General features: G+C 36.9%; 1 protein-coding gene across 2 annotated transcripts in view; it reads right to left on the reverse strand.

Moving 5' to 3' along the window:
- Positions 1-13,277: 13,277 nt before the first annotated feature.
- The window catches only part of LOC142348209 (uncharacterized), a 35,538-nt gene continuing 30,506 nt past the window's right edge, over positions 13,278-18,309 (reverse strand). The window contains exon 6 of one of the 2 annotated variants that reach the window (XM_075399473.1): positions 13,278-13,488. In XM_075399473.1, the coding sequence (XP_075255588.1) occupies positions 13,352-13,488 (137 nt within the window). In that variant the 3' untranslated portion in view covers positions 13,278-13,351. Of the gene's footprint in view, positions 13,489-16,404; positions 16,577-18,309 lie in introns of those variants that run through there. The other variant, XM_075399474.1, reaches the window with a different exon arrangement.

An 18,309-nucleotide genomic window follows, 5' to 3' on the forward strand; every position in this document is an offset into this window, starting at 1 on the left:
CTGAAATTTTCAAAAAAAATTGACCGAAAAAAGATTAGTATATTTTATATATTTTTCAAGAATTTTAAAATTTTCTATCAAAAAACTTAGAAAAAACCGAAATTTCATAATATTTTTGCCGTTTACTCAAAAACTGGACATACGATTTTTGATTTTGTACCCTATACCAAAAGAAGAGTGTGTAGCAATTGCAAAAAAACTTTTTTTCAGATTCCTAAGCAAAAATTTTTTCTTAATAAAATTTTAATTTATAAATTTTTGACATGTAATCTTAAATTATCCAATTTTCAATGGAAAAATTCATTCGTTTATAAAAAACTGAAATTTGGTTTGTTTTTTTTCATTTCAACTGAGCCTGCCTCCAATTGACGGGAGGCGGTCTGAAACTGTGTTTAGCATGGTGAGTAGAGAAAGCGTAAGTGGTTCTTATTTCATTGCTCTTCAGGCTAGAGGGGAGTATTAGGAACAATTTTGACCACTTTCTGTTATAGAGTTATCTGGGAACATATTTCTCATGAATCGTAAAATCATTCGTGGCGTGTTTCATTTTGAACTTAGATAAGTTCAATTGTATATCAATACTGTGGAAGTTAAACGTTAAAGCAAAATTTTGTTTAGTAAAATTGAAGTTTTAAAAATAGAATAAATCGATTTAAGTGAAACCCCCAGATTGATTTTACGGTTAGTTCAGTTACGTTAGTACATAGACCTGTTATCAGCTTTCTACTATAACTCATTCACAATGCTTTTACCAAGTTTTGGCTTTTGAAATATAAATGCCCGTGTTTACTAGGTCACAAGGGTAAAAGTTGTCAGCTCAATATACTTGTTATAAAATAAAGCAAACGCTTTACAGAATAAACACCCAAACTTTGTTAATAACTGAGAGTTTGAATTGGGAACCGGTACCAATTTACACAGTTTCACTCAACGGTTTTCAAAGTTTTCACTTAAATTCAGACCAAGTTTCTCAGTCCTGTTAGTTTTCTTTCAAAGTTATTTCAGTCCAAGCAAAACTATTTCACCCAAATTATTCAAACTTTCTTATTCAATTTGTAATTAACTCTTTCCCAAGAATTATCTTTTGTATCATTTTGAGCGTTTTTCTATTTTTAAATATTTTTTTGGAATTTTTTTATATAGAAAACGTTAAAATGGGCCTACAATGCACAGAATGCTCTATTCAGCTCAGCGATAGACGATCCCTAAAAAAACACATGAAAAGGAAACAAATTATCTTTCCTGATAAGTTAACATTCAGTTGCTCACAATGTTCGGCAAATGAAAACAGCTTACTTTTGTTACGCAAGCATTCCATCACTAACCACCAGAAGCCAGTGGTTAAAATTTGTTAGTCATGTCGAATCGGATTCCAATCAAAAACTGATTATGCAAACCTTGTCAACAATGAACATGGTTTACCTATTTACGACATGGCCCCTGAAGACATAAACCCGGTAAAACCAACAGTTACTTCGATCAATGGTAGCATCAACTATTATGAGATCACTCCTGAGTCAACTAGTTTGGACATTATGGAGTACCTCTTCGCAAAACGCAAGGAAATTTCAGACATTGTGAGAAAACACACAAACCAGTATCCCCAAAAAATGCAATTGACCGTCGAATTGAGCCTCACAAAACCTGTAGCAGAGGAAACCGAGAGGGTTACAGTTTATTTCAATACTGAGACAGTATCACTGTATCACACTGGACTTTCAGATGAAACGTACACAGAGCTAGTGGATTCTATCGTTACAAAACTAGTTTCCTTCTCTAGCCATGGAAGCGGTTGGCAGCTGTCGTCTATCGATAAAGTTACACTAAAACTGGTACGGTTTGTACCTGTCCGTGGCAGCAGTTTCATACTTTTTCCAGAAGGGCATTTGTTAAGGAGAGATTCAAACCTGCTCAACATCCATAACGGAAACGATGAAAATTGTTTCTTGTATTGTTACACTGCAGGATACCATCTGGTGTTTAAAAAAGAAACTCTGGAACCACCCCGTAATTGTTTTAGACCAAGGACGAACGTCCTTACCTACAGCAATCAAAACCCAGCAGCAAAGCAACCTGTGGGTGACTTCGATATGCCCATGAGCTTGATGGACATTTCAAAATTCGATGACATGAACGAAGTTCAGGTGAATGTTTTCAGGTAAGAAGGTTTTGAAAGTTCCAATGGTGTCTAATAGTTGAAGGTAAAACCCAAAACTAAAAACGAAACATAAAAAATGAAAACAGGACAGCTGAAATTCATCTCTCAGAACCAGAAAAAAATGGAGCCATGGAAAAATCTCACATTTATTAAAATTTTTTGTTAAGGTATCACGACAAACAACTCCTACCGCTTCGATTATCAACTGGAAAAACCTTTCCCTTCATACTGGATTTACTTCTTCTCAGCAACGGTGAAAAGTATCACTATGTATTAATCATCGACTTACTCAAGCTTGTTTCAAAGATCAGTGGTAAAGAATATCGTGATAGAAACTTCCTTTGCCGAAAATGCTTCCACGTCAGTGCATCTGAAAAATCGTTTCAAAATCATCAAAAAACTTGTTACGATAATGACGCAGCAGAAATCAGAATGCCTGAGCCAGAAAAAAACAAACTAGTGTTCGACAGTTACGCAGCTAGATGGTTTTCACCATTTGTGGTTTACCTTGACTTAGAGTCATTGATTGTACCTGTGTCCACAGTCAAGAACAGACCAGAAATTTCCAGCACAAGTATTATTGAACAACATCAACCCTGCAGTTACTGTATTATGGTGATTGAGCGAAATAACCCTACGCCGATACATTTTGACATATATATACAGGACCTGACTGCATGAAAAGGCTTCTGGCTAAACTGGAAAAACTAGCACGCTTTTTCTACAACCAGAAGCGTAAGTTTCCTATATTCAATGGGGTGGCACCGTCCAAAAAAGCGTACAACTGCTGCTGGATTTGTAATAATGAATTCGTTAACGATGCTGAAAAAGTTTTAGACCATTGTCATTTTACTGGAAGTTTCATTGGATTTGCTCACACTGAATGTAACCTGAAGCGGAGAACCATCAATTTTACACCAATTGTTGCGCATAAAATGATGAATTATGATATGCATCATATCGTCAAAGCACTTCACTCAGCTTCACAGGATACAAAAATTAACGTTATTCCTACTAATGACGAAAAATTTATCGCCTTGAACTTTGGTGTACATATTGAAACGAAAAAACGCAAAACAAACGAAGTCACTGTTTACGAGTATCTAAGATTTATAGACAGCTTCCAATTTATGCCAGGTAGCTTAGATAAGCTAATCCAAACCTTACCTGCTGACAAATTTACGATCTTAGACAACTTCTACAGAGGATACTCAGCCGATCAACGAAAGCTGTTGAAAAAAAAGTAGTTTTCCCTACTCATACGTTGATTCCTTTAAAAAGTTGTCTGAAACATCACTGCCTAACATTCAGAACTGGAAAAACAGTCTCAGAGATAATAAAGTTGATATCACGCGAGAACAACTTGAACAACTCTGGATACTGTTCAGAGAGTTCGACTGTGTCAATCTCAAAGACTTTCTCGAGCTCTATTTAACAGGAGATGTGCTCCAACTAGCTTGCTGGTTTGAGGAACTAAGAACGGTGTGCTATGAGACTTACGGGCTCGATTGCGTTCAGTTTTATACCGCTTCCAATTTGTCAGGGAGCGCCTGCCTCAAAGTTTGCAAGCCCGATCTTGAATTGTTAACAGATCGCAACATCTTAGATTTAACGGAAAGAATGATCCGAGGCAGTTTGGCATCAGTGTACAGTTCTCGATTGGAAATTGCCAAGAATTCACTCTTCAGCAATTTTGACGAATCAAAAGAACCATCGTCCATACTGTACATTGATGCCAAAAACCTTTACGGTGGAGTCATGCTACATTATCCTCTCCCCCTCAAGGACTTTGAAATTGTAGAGGAAATCAGTTTGGAAGACATTCTGAACACAGACGATGAGGGGGATATAGGATATATTGTAGAAGTGGACCTTAACTACCCAGATGATTTACATGATAAACACAGTGACTTTCCTCTCATATCAGATAAAGAACCTGTTGATCCTATAGAGTTGAGCGAATATCAGTCTGAACTGAAAACTGCTCTAAACGTTTCAAACAGTAAAACTAAAAAACTGAGACACACGTATCACTCAAAAATGAACTATGTCACTCATTATCGGAACCTAAAGTTTTTCATATCGAATGGAATAAAAGTCAACAAGTTGCATCGCGCAGTCAAATTCTGTCAGTCGAAATGGCTCTCAAGCTACATTCAACTGAACACCAACAAACGTCAGCAAGCAGAGTCAAAACTGAATCAAGACTTTTATAAATTAATGTCTAACTCCGCAATCGGCAAACTGTGTGAAAGCCTAAGAAATAGAGTAACCGTAACTTTCGTTAGGAATGATGTTGAATTACTCAACGCCACCTCACAAGGAACCATCTCTTCAATCAGAATTGTGGATCAAGACCTTTCTCTAATTGCTAAGAAGAAACAGTCAATTAGTTGGACAAAACCCACAATAGTAGGAGCTAGCATATTGGAACTTTCTAAGCTCTTCATGATGGATTTCCATTATAATGTTATGAAGATTGAAACCGAGTGTACTCTTTTATATTCTGACACAGACTCATTTATTTACAAAATAAAAAGTCCGAACTTCTTTGAAGACTTAGCCAAAAATTCAAGGTTGAGAAGCCATTTCGACCTGTCGAACTTCCCAGAAAATCATCAACTACATGATCGATCCAATGAAAAAACTGTCCTCAAGTTTAAGGACGAACTTGCGGGCATGCCAATTGAAGAGTTCTGCGCCTCAAAACCTAAATTATACTCAATAATTGCATGGCAGAATGCTAAAATGTGTGCCAAGGGGACCAAGAAGTATGCACAGACCAAACTAACACACGAAATGTTCAAAAAAACATTACAGAAAGGCGATCTTTTGAGACTCGAAAACATAAATTTTAGCTCTGAAAAGCATCAAATTCATACTGTTTGTGTCAATAAGACTGCTTTAAGTGCCTACGATGATAAGCGATACATCAACACAGACCGTACAACGACAATACCGTTCGGACATTACAGTCTGAGAGAAGAAATATTCGCTAAAAAAATTTGTGAGGACGTTGTTTTGGGAGTAGAACCCCCCGAAATGTACACTGTTTTTGACTTACCTGAAGGAGGGGAAGCGTCTGGTTGGGAGACCCCTGATCCTGGTTTCAATCAACCCTCATACTCAAATGAACAATTGAATGATGTTGTTGATTTCAATTTGATATCCGATCAAGATGATGAAACCAATCAGGAGACCCCAAATCCTTTTATTTTGCTTGAAGCGGAAGAGAGCCCTACCACTTCAACGAGTACTGAAAACTTCTCATTGGAAAAAATCAGAAAAAGAAAGGCTATCAGTCCAAAAATGAATGATGAAGCAGACAGCAGCGAGATTTTATTATCACCAATAATTTCTCGAGAAGGACAAGAATCTACTTTGCAAAGCAGTGAAGAGTCTCCACTATTGCTCAAAAAACGCACCCTTGCTTATATAGATGACTCTGAGAGTGATTGAATTGGTATTCATTCTGTATTTTGAATTAGTACATCTTTAATAAGAAAGGAAAGTTTCAAATTACAAAGAATAAAATACTGTTAATCAAATGGTCTTTTTAATAAATCAGGCTAATAATATACTAAAAACGCTTACTTTAGCTGAATCTTCCCGTTCTCCTGGCAAAAATATTGCCCACTTTGTCTCCCTGACAAAGGTTAGATAAGTGATGCAAATATAACTCTTTTTTTGTAGAAAAGGCTGTTTTACAGAAAGGACAAATTTGGTCTTTAATGTTACCAGAACAAAGGGAATTGAAACAATAAAGGGGATTTGATATGAGGAAGTACTTATGGCGACGGTGATGGGACAATTGGGATAAGAAAAAAATTGGCTGATCACACTTCTTGCAGTACTTTAAATATCGATTTTTATGAAACTTGGAAAAGTGATTCAATTTTTCTTTCAAATCTGTAAAAGTAAGCTCACACGTAGTGCAAACCGGTTGTGTCATGAATTGTTTCTTTCATTCATAACGCTTCGTTCATAGTAAAACGTTTCTAGCTCTATTCATACAAGAAATAAGGTGCTATTTCTGACAAAATTCCCAATTTAAGACCCATTCCAATGCCCTGGAAACCAATAAGTTTTATCAAAGTTGCAGACACTCATAAAAATACTCTGAGCATTCCACCACTCTCAGCCTTGGCAGTCCAATTTTCCCAACCACAATTGCACACCCATTCCAATTTTAATTTACCCCCTACTTTTGCCTCTCGCCGTAAAACCAATTTTGTAAAAATCCCCCAAACACTGACAATTAATTTACTTTAACTCTGAAAAACAAAGTTCCAAGGCAGACCGCCGCTTTGATTTAATTCCCCCTAAAATCAATAACCATAAACAAAACTTGACAAGTTTAAACAATTCCAACTCACCCAAAATGGAATAAAAGTTCAACTTACAAAATGAATACCCTTCATGCGCGCGATGGAAGAATTATTCCAAAACTTCCCATATATGAATACCCACATGAAACTTTCCTAAAAAATACAAGTATGGTAATCCACCTTTTCACTAGAACAAAAAACTTTGACGCAAAATTCTGTTTTTCAAAGGTAGAAAGTCTTGTAGTGGGAGGGGGTCGGACCCCCCCCCCCCCTTCAGTCATATGGCGGATTACCATACTACTGCTGAGCCTTAAATTCATAGCGCAATATTCTATGATTAGAACAACTTCAGAAACAAACAAGGGTGGTAGCATGAATGAGAAGAGATAAAAAAAAATAATATATTTTACGCAAGAGGTAAAACGCTTAGAAAATTTATTGCGAAGCTGGAAAAAAGATCTCTTGAAAACCTAATAAGCCGTCAAACGCAAATTGTTGGCACAAACGGCAGACCTTTCATTCTTTTGTAGACGTTTCAATTCAATCAGGCAGGCATTATAACATGTCATCTCGTAGCCAGCCAATGTGTTACGGCTGCTCAAAGATCTCAGCGGGCCCCAATCTTCACAGCTTGTTTCTCATGTTTTACGCCGGCCTGGTTCTGTTTTCTAATTCCGAATGACAAAACATCTCGTCAGAACATTTAGCCGCTTGGTTGTTTAAGGGACTGTAATTTCAAGCAAAAAAACATCCTCAGTTATAAGCCTCGTTTAATTTGGTACTGACGATTCTTAGGTTTCAGTTAGAGGTGAGTGAGCTCCGGCTTGGTTGATTTTTCAATCAATATTTTTCTGTGCTGAGTCGTTTTCAACCTTTGCCTTGTCTCGTGGGTCCATATATGGTCTCAGTTTGTTGGCTGCTCCAACGAAATTTTATTCTGTGGTCACTGATGATGATTTGTGGGCAGCGACTTCAAGCAATGAAACTCGATATTACGGCTAGACATGACTCGGTTTCTATTGATTTTTCAACTTTGATATGTGCTGCTCTTGTTATTGGACAAGTGAAAAAGCAGCGCACTCTTTTCAGGGAACGTAGCAGGAAGTTGACCTTAAAAAGTACAAAGGTATTTCAATCAACTCCGGTATGGTTGAATTAGAAGACATTGTGAACAAGTCGCTCGCTCGGAAAGTCCAACATTGGTGGATGGATTGGTTTGGCGTCCTTGTATCTAGATTTCATACATCTCGACTTGATTTTCCCTAACACACTCCTTTATCCAGCCTTCCAGTACTCTTGCTCGAGATTGTTTTTCACATAATCTCTGTTTTCGTGTAGATTTTCCCAAAGTGCTTGCTTCAAAACGAAGTGTATGCCAGGACTATTCAACGTTAATAATCATGTTGCTACTTATCAATAATGTGGGTACAATTAATAATTGTGGGTACTTCAAATCGCAATGGATCACAGCTTGATTTTGTTGTGCTTTCTTTAAAAATTTTAAACATCCTCTAAGACGGTTGAAGATTTGGCAACATTCATTGTTTTTGAGATATTCCTGCTTGTTATGGACTTCGAAACATTCAGAAAACTTTCAACTGGAATCAAATAAACCAAAAATTGTTGTAATTGATTAAATTCGTCCCGTTAAAAGTTTGCTTTTTAAACTTGAATCTCATGAAGTATGTAATGATTCCTAATTCAGTTGAGGCTGCTATTTTGTTTCCAGTCAAATGGTTCGTATATTCTGGTTACCGTAGCTAAGTTACTGGTAAACCGTAGCAGTTCTGATGAATCTGTTCAAAAATAGGTTTTGTGATTTTCCACATCATTTCCACTCAGGTTTCTAATTTCTCAGACGCGCTCCTTAACCTGCGGCTTGAAATTCTAAGTTCGAAACGGTCATGTGTCCGACAGTTGCTACACGGAACTTTCCAATTAATATGGTAAGGTTTAAGATAACTTCTCCACCTTGCCGATATATGACGATGCACATTGTTTGTTCTGAGGCTTCTGTGAAATTTTGAAGTTTTAAATTCGCGCAACTGTTTTCGAAACAAAAGTCGGATTATAGACATCGTTCTAATTTCTCTCCGTTCAGAACACTATTCACAGAAAAACTTGTAGTGTTGTGCTGAAATTGCTTGTTCTATGCTCTTCACAATGCTGTCCAAATCTTTCAAAGAAAAAATTGCCTGTGTATGCTGAAGGGTTAACATATTCCAGGCGGTTCAAGCACTGCGGATATGAAACAGGGGAAAAAATCTCTGAGTTGTTTCCAACGGAAATTCTTCTCTGGAAAGACAATGAAAATGCACGCTTCCACATTGCAGTTTAGCGCAAAAATTGGAGAGGATTGTGGTTTGGCTTCAGAACTTCTACAACTTCAACGACCTGTCTGCCTCTGGGATCTGTCACGTCAGTTTTATTCCACTTATTCATGAGAGTGCTCTAAGAATTTCCATAGTTTGACAGGGAAAGCCAACTATGTGAAAATAGTTTGGACAGTTTTAAGGCGACTTTGATTGTTAAATTATTTATCTTTTGCCACTTGATTCAAAGCGTATTTTGTACAGACAGCCTTTCGCCCCAAAAAAACTGTTGTGTCCGCTCGTAAAACTCTATGCTCTGCTCTGAATTTTCTTACCGGAGGAATTGTAAATATGCTCTGTTGGTACTTGGGACAACAACATCAAGACACTTGGTTTCTATGTCAGCATATATTGCTATCTGCCATGCTCGGAAGTGAAAACTATTAAGATCAGACTTTGATGCAGTTCTAGACCAGACAGCAGTTTGCAATTTATCGCCACGCTGTGTTATTTTGATGCCGCGTTGCACCCTTTTCTGACTTTTGCAAATTTGTGTGACTCTCAACGTTGACTTTTGGCTTTGTTTTTATTCAATTCTGCTTGTCCAGCCTTCTTAAATTATCCTATTGTATCTTAATACATTTTTTAGTGTTTTAGGATAGCTGGACAAGCAGAATTCTGTCAGACCGAAGTTAAAGGTCAATGTGGTTGCCACATTCCCAACTCATTAGCTCAAAAAAAACTGCAATAGCCAAAAGTTTGTGAAACGCAGCACGACATCAGCAAGACGTGGCTTCCTATCTAGACTAGACAACCCTCAAAGTCTGGTTGAAAAAGATTTTTACTTCAAAGCAAAACAAATAGCATTATCAAATGACATAGAATCCATGTGTCTTCATTTTAATGTCTCAAGCGACAACTGCAGATGCCTACGATTCATTTGGTGGGGAAAATTAGAGCAGAGCTGAGAAGTTTATTAGAAAGTAGTCCATATAATCTAGTCCAGATAGCAGTTTGTAAATTAATGCTTTGGTTTTATGGTGCTGCGTTGCACACATTTCTGAAAATTTGCTTGAATTTTTGAATGGGTGTTATGACAAACACCATTGAGCTCTATCTTTTCTTTAATTCAATTCGGATTGTCCTGTTTTTCTAATATATCAAGCTCTTACGTTTGTGTCAATGATTTTATGATACTGCTTTTTTAGCGAACCGTAGTTCTGTAGGCGATGTTCAAGGGACTTGAATCGCAAAAAAATAGAGCAGAAATTGTTCGGCAAATTTAGGTTGTTCTTTTGCACGCAATCTTGCGTTTTGATCACCAAAATTCGATTTCCCAAGAAAATAGGACTCCACAGTCGCCAATGCTCCAGACTTTCAAAAAGCTGAGAAACCAATGTACTTTATTCAATTCTTGTGAACATATGACCCATTGATCCATGGTACTGACAAAGACGCATGATCTTGAAATTGGAAATTTTGATCTTTTCGATCTTGAAATTGGATTTTAATCCCTACCGATTCGTCTACAAATAAGTTTTCGGGATCAAGAATCGAAAACTGCAAGCACGTTTAGACTTAACCTAAACTCACCAATTTAATTTGCACCACTGGGAGTCATCCTTGAGTTCTGCTGATTACCACTCTGTCTTTATAGCATCTGAGGAGCCCGCTGTGGCTTCCCTTCTTGAGAAATCAATACGCCAAAGTTTTTTGTGTCACTTTCCACATTTGGGTACATATGTTCAAATTACTTTTGCAATTTTATGACAGTTGATCTGTTCTAAAACATTTGAAACACAGTCTCAAATTATGAACATGATCTCGCGGTTCAACCCTTTTCAATGGTTTGAGCTTTTCACAAGCCATTTTGTGCGTCTTTAAGAGGACTTAGGAATAAAGTGGTTTTCGGCGTTTGAAGCCAAGGAACAGGTTATTGGACGATTGGGGCTTCAAATGTAATTTCTATCTAAAGATGCTTTTGTCTGTGCTACAAAATCTTCATGAAAAAGCGCTTTTGAATCCAATCATTTTTTCAAAGACAACCAAATAAACTCTCAGCAGTCAACGATCTTGACAATACTGCTGCCAGTGCTCTCAGTGGGGTAACTAGATTCCTTGTTGTAGAACTCTACCCTCCTTCTGATTCAAGATCAAATGTTGTCTCCCAGATGATTTAACATTTTAACCACATTTTAAACAATTGGGTTGACCACTTGCCTGCCAATCAACTGTTTTCCAGTGACTCTTCGGACTTTTGCTTGCAATCGTCGCTGGTTTGCTTTGGATTACCAAATCGAAATGAAGATTTGTTCCTGTTTGTATAGTTTTTGATGCCACAGTCAGCGGAATCAAAAAACGTGACTTCTTAAAAATCTCACGGTAATATTTTTTCACTCGCTTATTTTTCGAGTTTTACCTCCGTTTAGCTTTTTACTCTAATTCCAATTGACCAACAATCTCGTCGATACTTTACGTTTGATTGAAATTAAGAATATCCTGAGTGATGAACTATGTTTAATGTCGCACTGAATTCTTGCAGGTTTCAGTCAATGATAATGCTATTGTTAACTTCTTGAGTTAGCTCAACTATTGGTATTTAGTAGAGGCTCTGATTTTTTCTATTGAACAGTATAAAGTAATATCGTTATCGCAGAGAAAACATATCGTTCTAGTTTGAAAATATAGTTTCAATATCGTGCAAGTTTTTTGGTTTTCTATCAAAGACGAAAAACAGTTATCGAGTGCCATTTGAAGGACCTTTATGGTTTTTGTGTTTTTTTTCATTAAACGAATTAATATTGACAGTTTTATTGCTTTTGAAATGGTTCCCTGAGCCACAGCAAACTCTTTGCAGTCGACATCATACCCTTGTCATCATTTTGTCATCTCCTTAATTTCAGATCTTGTTGAGATTTTTATCATAGTCTGAGTCGAGTGGAATTTAATTCTAGCTGCAATTTGAAAACTAGTTTTTCTCTATATTTTTTGTATGTTATGAATTCGTAATTTTTTACGTACGAAGCTGAAATTACCGAGATCATTATTCGATCACAAATAACTGTTATTGATCTGGGATTTTTTCAACAACCCCCCTCTCTTTTGCAAAAGGGGGATTTTCTTGACAAAAGGGGGCTACTCTTGATAAAAAATGATGAAATAAATTTATGAATATTTCCATCTATTTTGTGCCCCCCTCCCTCCCTCCTCCCCCCCCCCCCCCCCCCACCAGCTTAGAGGCCAGACATCTTTTACGCCCGCAGGCGCATACATGCTATTTTTACATTGGAACATGCTATATAACAACCCGGTCGAGGTTTGGCGGTGAATTTTCGTAAGAAATGCGGTGAAATGCGGTGAAAAAAAAATAATTTTCACCGCGTGTTTCTTACATCTTTTAGCGGTGAATGTGGTGAATCGCGGTGAATTATTTATTTTCACCGCGTTCTCATTATTCGTACAAAAAAAAGAATCGTCCGCACATGGGTTTGCACCTCTGACCTCCTGCATGCCTTCAACTGCGTAGTCCACTGCACCAACACATTTGAAATATCTTGTGAATTTAAATCAGATTGAGTAAACTTTGGAAGTCATATGCGGTGAATTTTTGTAAGAAATGCGGTGAATTTCGCAGTGAATTTTTGTAAGAAATGCGGTGAATTTCGCAGTGAATTTTTGTGAGAAATGCGGTGAAATGTGGTGAATTATTATTTTTCACCGCATTCACCGCTTTCACCGCATTTCTTGCATTAATTTGCCACAAAATTCGATGCGGTGAATATTTGTAAGAAATGCGGTGAAATTCGGTGAAATATTTATTTTTACCGCAATCACAGCAATCACCGCATTTCTTACAAAAATTCACCGCATTCACCGCATTTCTTATACGTACATTTACCCAAAAACCTCGACCCGGCAACACATAACATGTAATTGGGGCAAAGAAAACATTAGGGGAGTTAGGGGGACATAAGATTCAAATATTTCGACAATGACTTTGCGAAGGAGTTCGGCTTACATTCAAATCTTCAGTTTCGTTTCGGTTATGAATGGTTTTGAACAAGCTCAATGCTGGTTTTGGTTTTAATTAGAAATGTAACTACGCAGGCAGATTTTAATGACAATTTTAAAGACAAAAAATGCTAAATGAATTACCTGCACAAAATTACACATGCGGATGTTTAAACCAATTTTGAAGACAAAAATTCAAAATCAAGTCTCAAATTGAAAAGTTGCAAAATGAATACTTAATTTATTTATCAAGATCCTTTTGAACCAAAAGAGAACTGTTCAACCCACCCAGCCCCCCATTCCCTCCCAATCCCTCTCCAGCGAACACAACTTTTCCTCTGATTGCAATCTGTTAACAATCTGGTGCTCAATTTTCCACTAAAAAGGACTTTTTTCAACCTAAAAAAACTGATTGCGATTTATATCAGCAATTAGAAATGTGTAATATAGTAATTTTTAGAAGCCATAGTCTACGGGGGGGGGGGCACAGATCCCTAAAAAACATTTATAAAAAGACAGTTTTTACAGTTTTCATAAACAAATCAGTCAATGTATTCCACAATTTTTGGAGGATAGTCTTCACAAACCCAGTTCTGTTCGTCACATATGAAGTTGTATTTGAACCAATCAAATGTCAGGTAGTCTCTCAATTCACGATAAGAGAAGAAATGAAGAACTCCTGTTCAATTTCACGTCATCTGTTTTTCAATTAACTGATTCTGATAAAATTTTTCTTTACATCTTAATTTTATTTGCACTTACTCAAAACGTACTATACAGTCGATCATATACACGCAAATATACGCGGATAAAAGGATATACGTACTCTCAAAAAATTATGCTTTTAATGAAAAAATTCTCAGTCAAATTACAATTCGTTATATTTTTTAAAGAGCATTCCACATAACCGAGTCTTCAAAGCCATCAGATATGGTGCCGGTTAGCAAGCATAACCGAAAACGTTTTGCAGCCTGCTTCAGTCGGGAGGAGAAACTAAATTCACTAAGCCGGCCTTCCATTAGAGGTTACTAAATACCAGAAAAACCACTAAAAATTAAAGAAAAAATTACATAATTTTTGGCGCACTTTTTATTTGACTTATAGTAGTGAACTGTAGCCACTTTGAGTTCCAGCTGTTACTTGGGAATGAGCGAAAAGTTCAGATCACGCAAAGCGATAAAGTCAACGGCGCAAAAGTCACTCGAAAATTCAAAACACTCAAGCTAAACATGTATGTTCAGATATGTTTGCAACTATAGACGGTAAAATAATGGAAACGACTCGAAAAGTTGTGCAATAAAAACTCTAATCTAACCCTACTTAATTCAGAAAAAAAGAAACAGAAATAAAAAATCTATATAGAGTGAGGAAAAAAACAGTTTTTAGCGAGAAATGTGGGTAGACAATTGGGAGGGAGAGGGTAGTTGGGGTGCGGGAGGGGGTTAGGTGTGTTTCTTTTTTGGGGGGGGGGGGAGGAGTAGAGGTAAGTGTGGGGGGTTAGTTCGATGGATTGCAAACTGAGATTCTAATTACTATGCATTTAATTACTAAGTACTAAGTTACTAAGTACTAAGTTGCTAAAAACACCTGTAGAATCTCAATACTCCAATTCGAGTCGTAATAATTGCTTCAAACTTCGTTCGAGATCAATTAATAATGACCAACTCAATTGAATGTTGTTTATTTGGTTTTCAGATCTCCCCTCTCATTGGGTGAGATTACGATGTAACGGACAGCGACTGCACCAATTCGCGGAAATTGACAGAACATGAGAGCAAAAAACGTCGGTTGTCAGTGATAAAAACCATGCTCTTCAGAGTCTATTTGAGCGTCAGTGAGGGGCATTACACCATATGAATTGCCAGTGGTTCAAAACACTTTTTTGGAACAAAGAATTTCATGAGAGCAATACTTATGTTCATCTAATGCTTTAAGAGGATGACCATTATTCGGACGAGAATTTGTAATTTTGCTGTACCACAAAAACCAGACCATAAGTACGTCAAAAGTTGCCATTAAAATTGCTATCGCTGATGAAAGATATATTTTACCTGGTGGTAAGCTGTTTTCTGAGATCAAACTCTTTTATCTACGGTCAGAGCAGGATCTTTGAATTCTATTTTGAATTTCATTAAAACCAGCCAATGAATCGCAATTTACCGTTGCCAGCAATTTTTTGAGATCTTTATTTCGTCTCTTAGAAATTACTGGTACTTCTAATTAGTATTTTGTTTTAATTGGAACATTGTTCATACACAAGAGGAAACGAAGAACTTGAACGGGTTTTACTGTTAGCAGTGCTCTCAAGTGACATTGAAAAATTAGATAAATGTCCTTTAACATATCCAACAACACTATGTTTATTTATTGAACGTCGACAGCCTCCTGGTTATTTGAGTCTAAAATTCTTTTAGCCCTTTTTTCGAATAGACTTTCCTATTTTCATGTAATGTTGTTGGGACGAAAAAATAAAAACATTTTCTTGCATGATCACACAATTTTTTTTCAAATATCATTTACTTAAGCAAATATTATTTACTATAATATAATTACGAGAAATCGCTCTGAACCCAACACCTATGCCGACGCAGAATGCACTCAAAGACGAAAAACAGTTATCGAGTGCCATTTGAAGGACCTTTATGGTTTTTTCTTAAAACGAATTAATATTGACAGTTTCAGTGCTTTTGAAATGGTTCCCTGAGCCACAGCAAACTCTTTGCAGTCGACATCATACCCTTGTCATCATTTTGTCATCTCCTTAATTTCAGATCTTGTTGAGATTTTTATCATAGTCTGAGTCGAGTGGAATTTAATTCTAGCTGCAATTTGAGGACTAGTTTTTCTCTATATTTTTTGTATGTTATGAATTCGTAATTTTTTACGTACGAAGCTGAAATTACCGAGATCATTATTCGATCACAAATAACTGTTATTGATCTGGGATCTTTTCAACAACCCCCTCTCTTTTGCAAAAGGGGGATTTTCTTGACAAAAGGGGGCTACTCTTGATAAAAATGATGAAATAAATTTATGAATATTTCCATCTATTTTGTGCCCCCCTCCCTCCCTCGCTCCCCCCCACCAGCTTAGAGGCCAGACATCTTTTACGCCCGCAGGCGCATACATGCTATTTTTACATTGGAACATGCTATATAACAACCCGGGTCGAGGTTTGGCGGTGACTTTTCGTAAGAAATGCGGTGAAATGCGGGGAAAAAAATAATTTTCACCGTGTGTTTCTTACATCTTTTAGCGGTGAACGTGGTGAATCGCGGTGAATTATTTATTTTCACCGCATTCTCATTATTCTTACAAAAAAAGAATCGTCCGCACATGGGTTTGCACCTCTGATCTCCTGCATGCCTTCAACTGCGTAGTCCACTGCACCAACTGTCACTAACATATTTGAAATATCTTGTGAATTTAAATCAGATTGAGTAAACTTTGGAAATCATATGCGGTGAATTTTTGTAAGAAATGCGGTGAAATTCGCAGTGAATTTTTGTGAGAAATGCGGTGAAATTTGGTGAATTATTATTTTTCGCCGCATTCACCGCTTTCACCGCATTTCTTACATTAATTTGCCACAATTATAAAAAGACAGTTTTTACAGTTTTCATAAACAAATCAGTCAATGTATTCCATAATTTTTGGAGGATAGTCTTCACAAACCCAGTTCTGTTCGTCACATATGAAGTTGTATTTGAACCAATCAAATGTCAGATAGTCTCTCAATTCACGATAGGAGAAGAAATGAAGAACTCCTGTTCAATTTCACGTCATCTGTTTTTCAATTAACTGATTCTGAAAAAATTTTTCTTTACATCTTAATTTTATTTGCACCTACTCAATACGTACGATACAGTCGATCATATACACGCGTATATACGCGGATAAATGGATATACATACTTTCAGAAAATCATGCTTTTAATGAAAAAATTCTCAGTCAAATTACAATTCGTTATATTTTCTTAAAGAGCAATCCACATAACCGAGTCTTCAAAGCCATCAGATATGGTGTCGGTTAGCAAGCATAACCGAAAACGTTTTGCAGCCTGCTTCAGTTGGGAGCAGAAACTAAATTCACTAAGCCGGCCTTCCATTAGAGGTTACTAAATACCAGAAAAACCACTAAAAATTAAAGAAAAAATTACATCAATTTTGGCGCACTTTTTATTTGACTTATAGTAGTGAACTGTAGCTACTTTGAGTTCCAGCTCTTACTTGGGAATGAGCGAAAAGTTCAGATCACGCAAAGCGATAAAGTCAACGGCGCAAAAGTCACTCGAAAATTCAAAACAGTCAAGCTAAATATGTATGTTCAGATATGTTTGCAATTATAGACGGTAAAATATTGGAAACGACTCGATGAGTTGTGCAATAAAAAACAGTTTTTAGCAAGAAATGTGGGTAGACAGTTGGGAGGGAGAGGGTAGTTGGGGTGCGGGAGGGGGTTAGATGTGTTTTGGGGGGGAGGGAGGAGTAGGGGTAAGTGTGGGGGGTTAGTTCGATGGAGGGGGTAGGTTAGATAATTTGAAAGGACTTATATGGGATCCAAAGTTCTTGAAATGACCTTTTCACCTTGAATATTACCATCAGTTCTTAATTACTATGCATTGCAAACTGAGATTCTTTTAAAGTCCATTGTCCACAAACAGAAGTCAACGTGCTAAAACAAAAATCAATGTTCCGAAACGAAAGTCAAAAGTTTAAATCATGACTGCTAAAAACACCTGTAGAATCTCAATACTCCTATGCCAGTAGTAATAATTGCTTCAAACTTCGTTCGAGATCAATTAATGATGACCAACTCAATTGAATGTTGTTTATTTGGTTTTCAGATCTCCCCTCTCGTTGGGTGAGATTACGATGTAACGGACAGCGACTGCACCAATTCGCGGAAATTGACAGAACATGAGAGCAAAAAACGTCGGTTGTCAGTGATAAAAACCATGCCCTTCAGAGTCTATTTGGGCGTCAGTGAGAGGCAATACATCATGTGAATTGCCAGTGGTTCAAAACACTTTTTTGGAACAAAGAATTTCATGAGAGCAATACTTATGTTCATCTAATGCTTTAAGAGGATGTATTCGGACCAGTATTCGGACGAGAATTTGTAATTTTGCTGTACCACAAAAACCAGACCATAAGTACGTCAAAAGTAGCCATTAAAATTGCTATCGCTGATGAAAGATATTTTTTACCTGGTGGTAAGCTGTTTTCTGAGATCAACCTCTTTTATCTACGGTCAGAGCACGATCTTTGAATTCTATTTTGAATTTCATTAAAACCAGCCAATGAATCGCAATTTACCGTTGCCAGCAATTTTTTGAGATCTTTATTTCGTCTCTTAGAATTTACTGGTACTTCTAATTAGTATTTTGCTTTAATTGGAACATTGTTCGTACACAAGAGGAAACGAAGAACTTGAACGGGTTTTACTGTTAGCAGTGCTCTCAAGTGACATTGAAAAATTAGATAAATGTCCTTTAACA

Source organism: Convolutriloba macropyga, chromosome 10, assembly GCF_964194025.1.
Source record: "Convolutriloba macropyga chromosome 10, txConMacr16.3, whole genome shotgun sequence".
In the NCBI taxonomy this organism is placed as follows: domain Eukaryota; kingdom Metazoa; phylum Xenacoelomorpha; order Acoela; family Convolutidae; genus Convolutriloba; species Convolutriloba macropyga.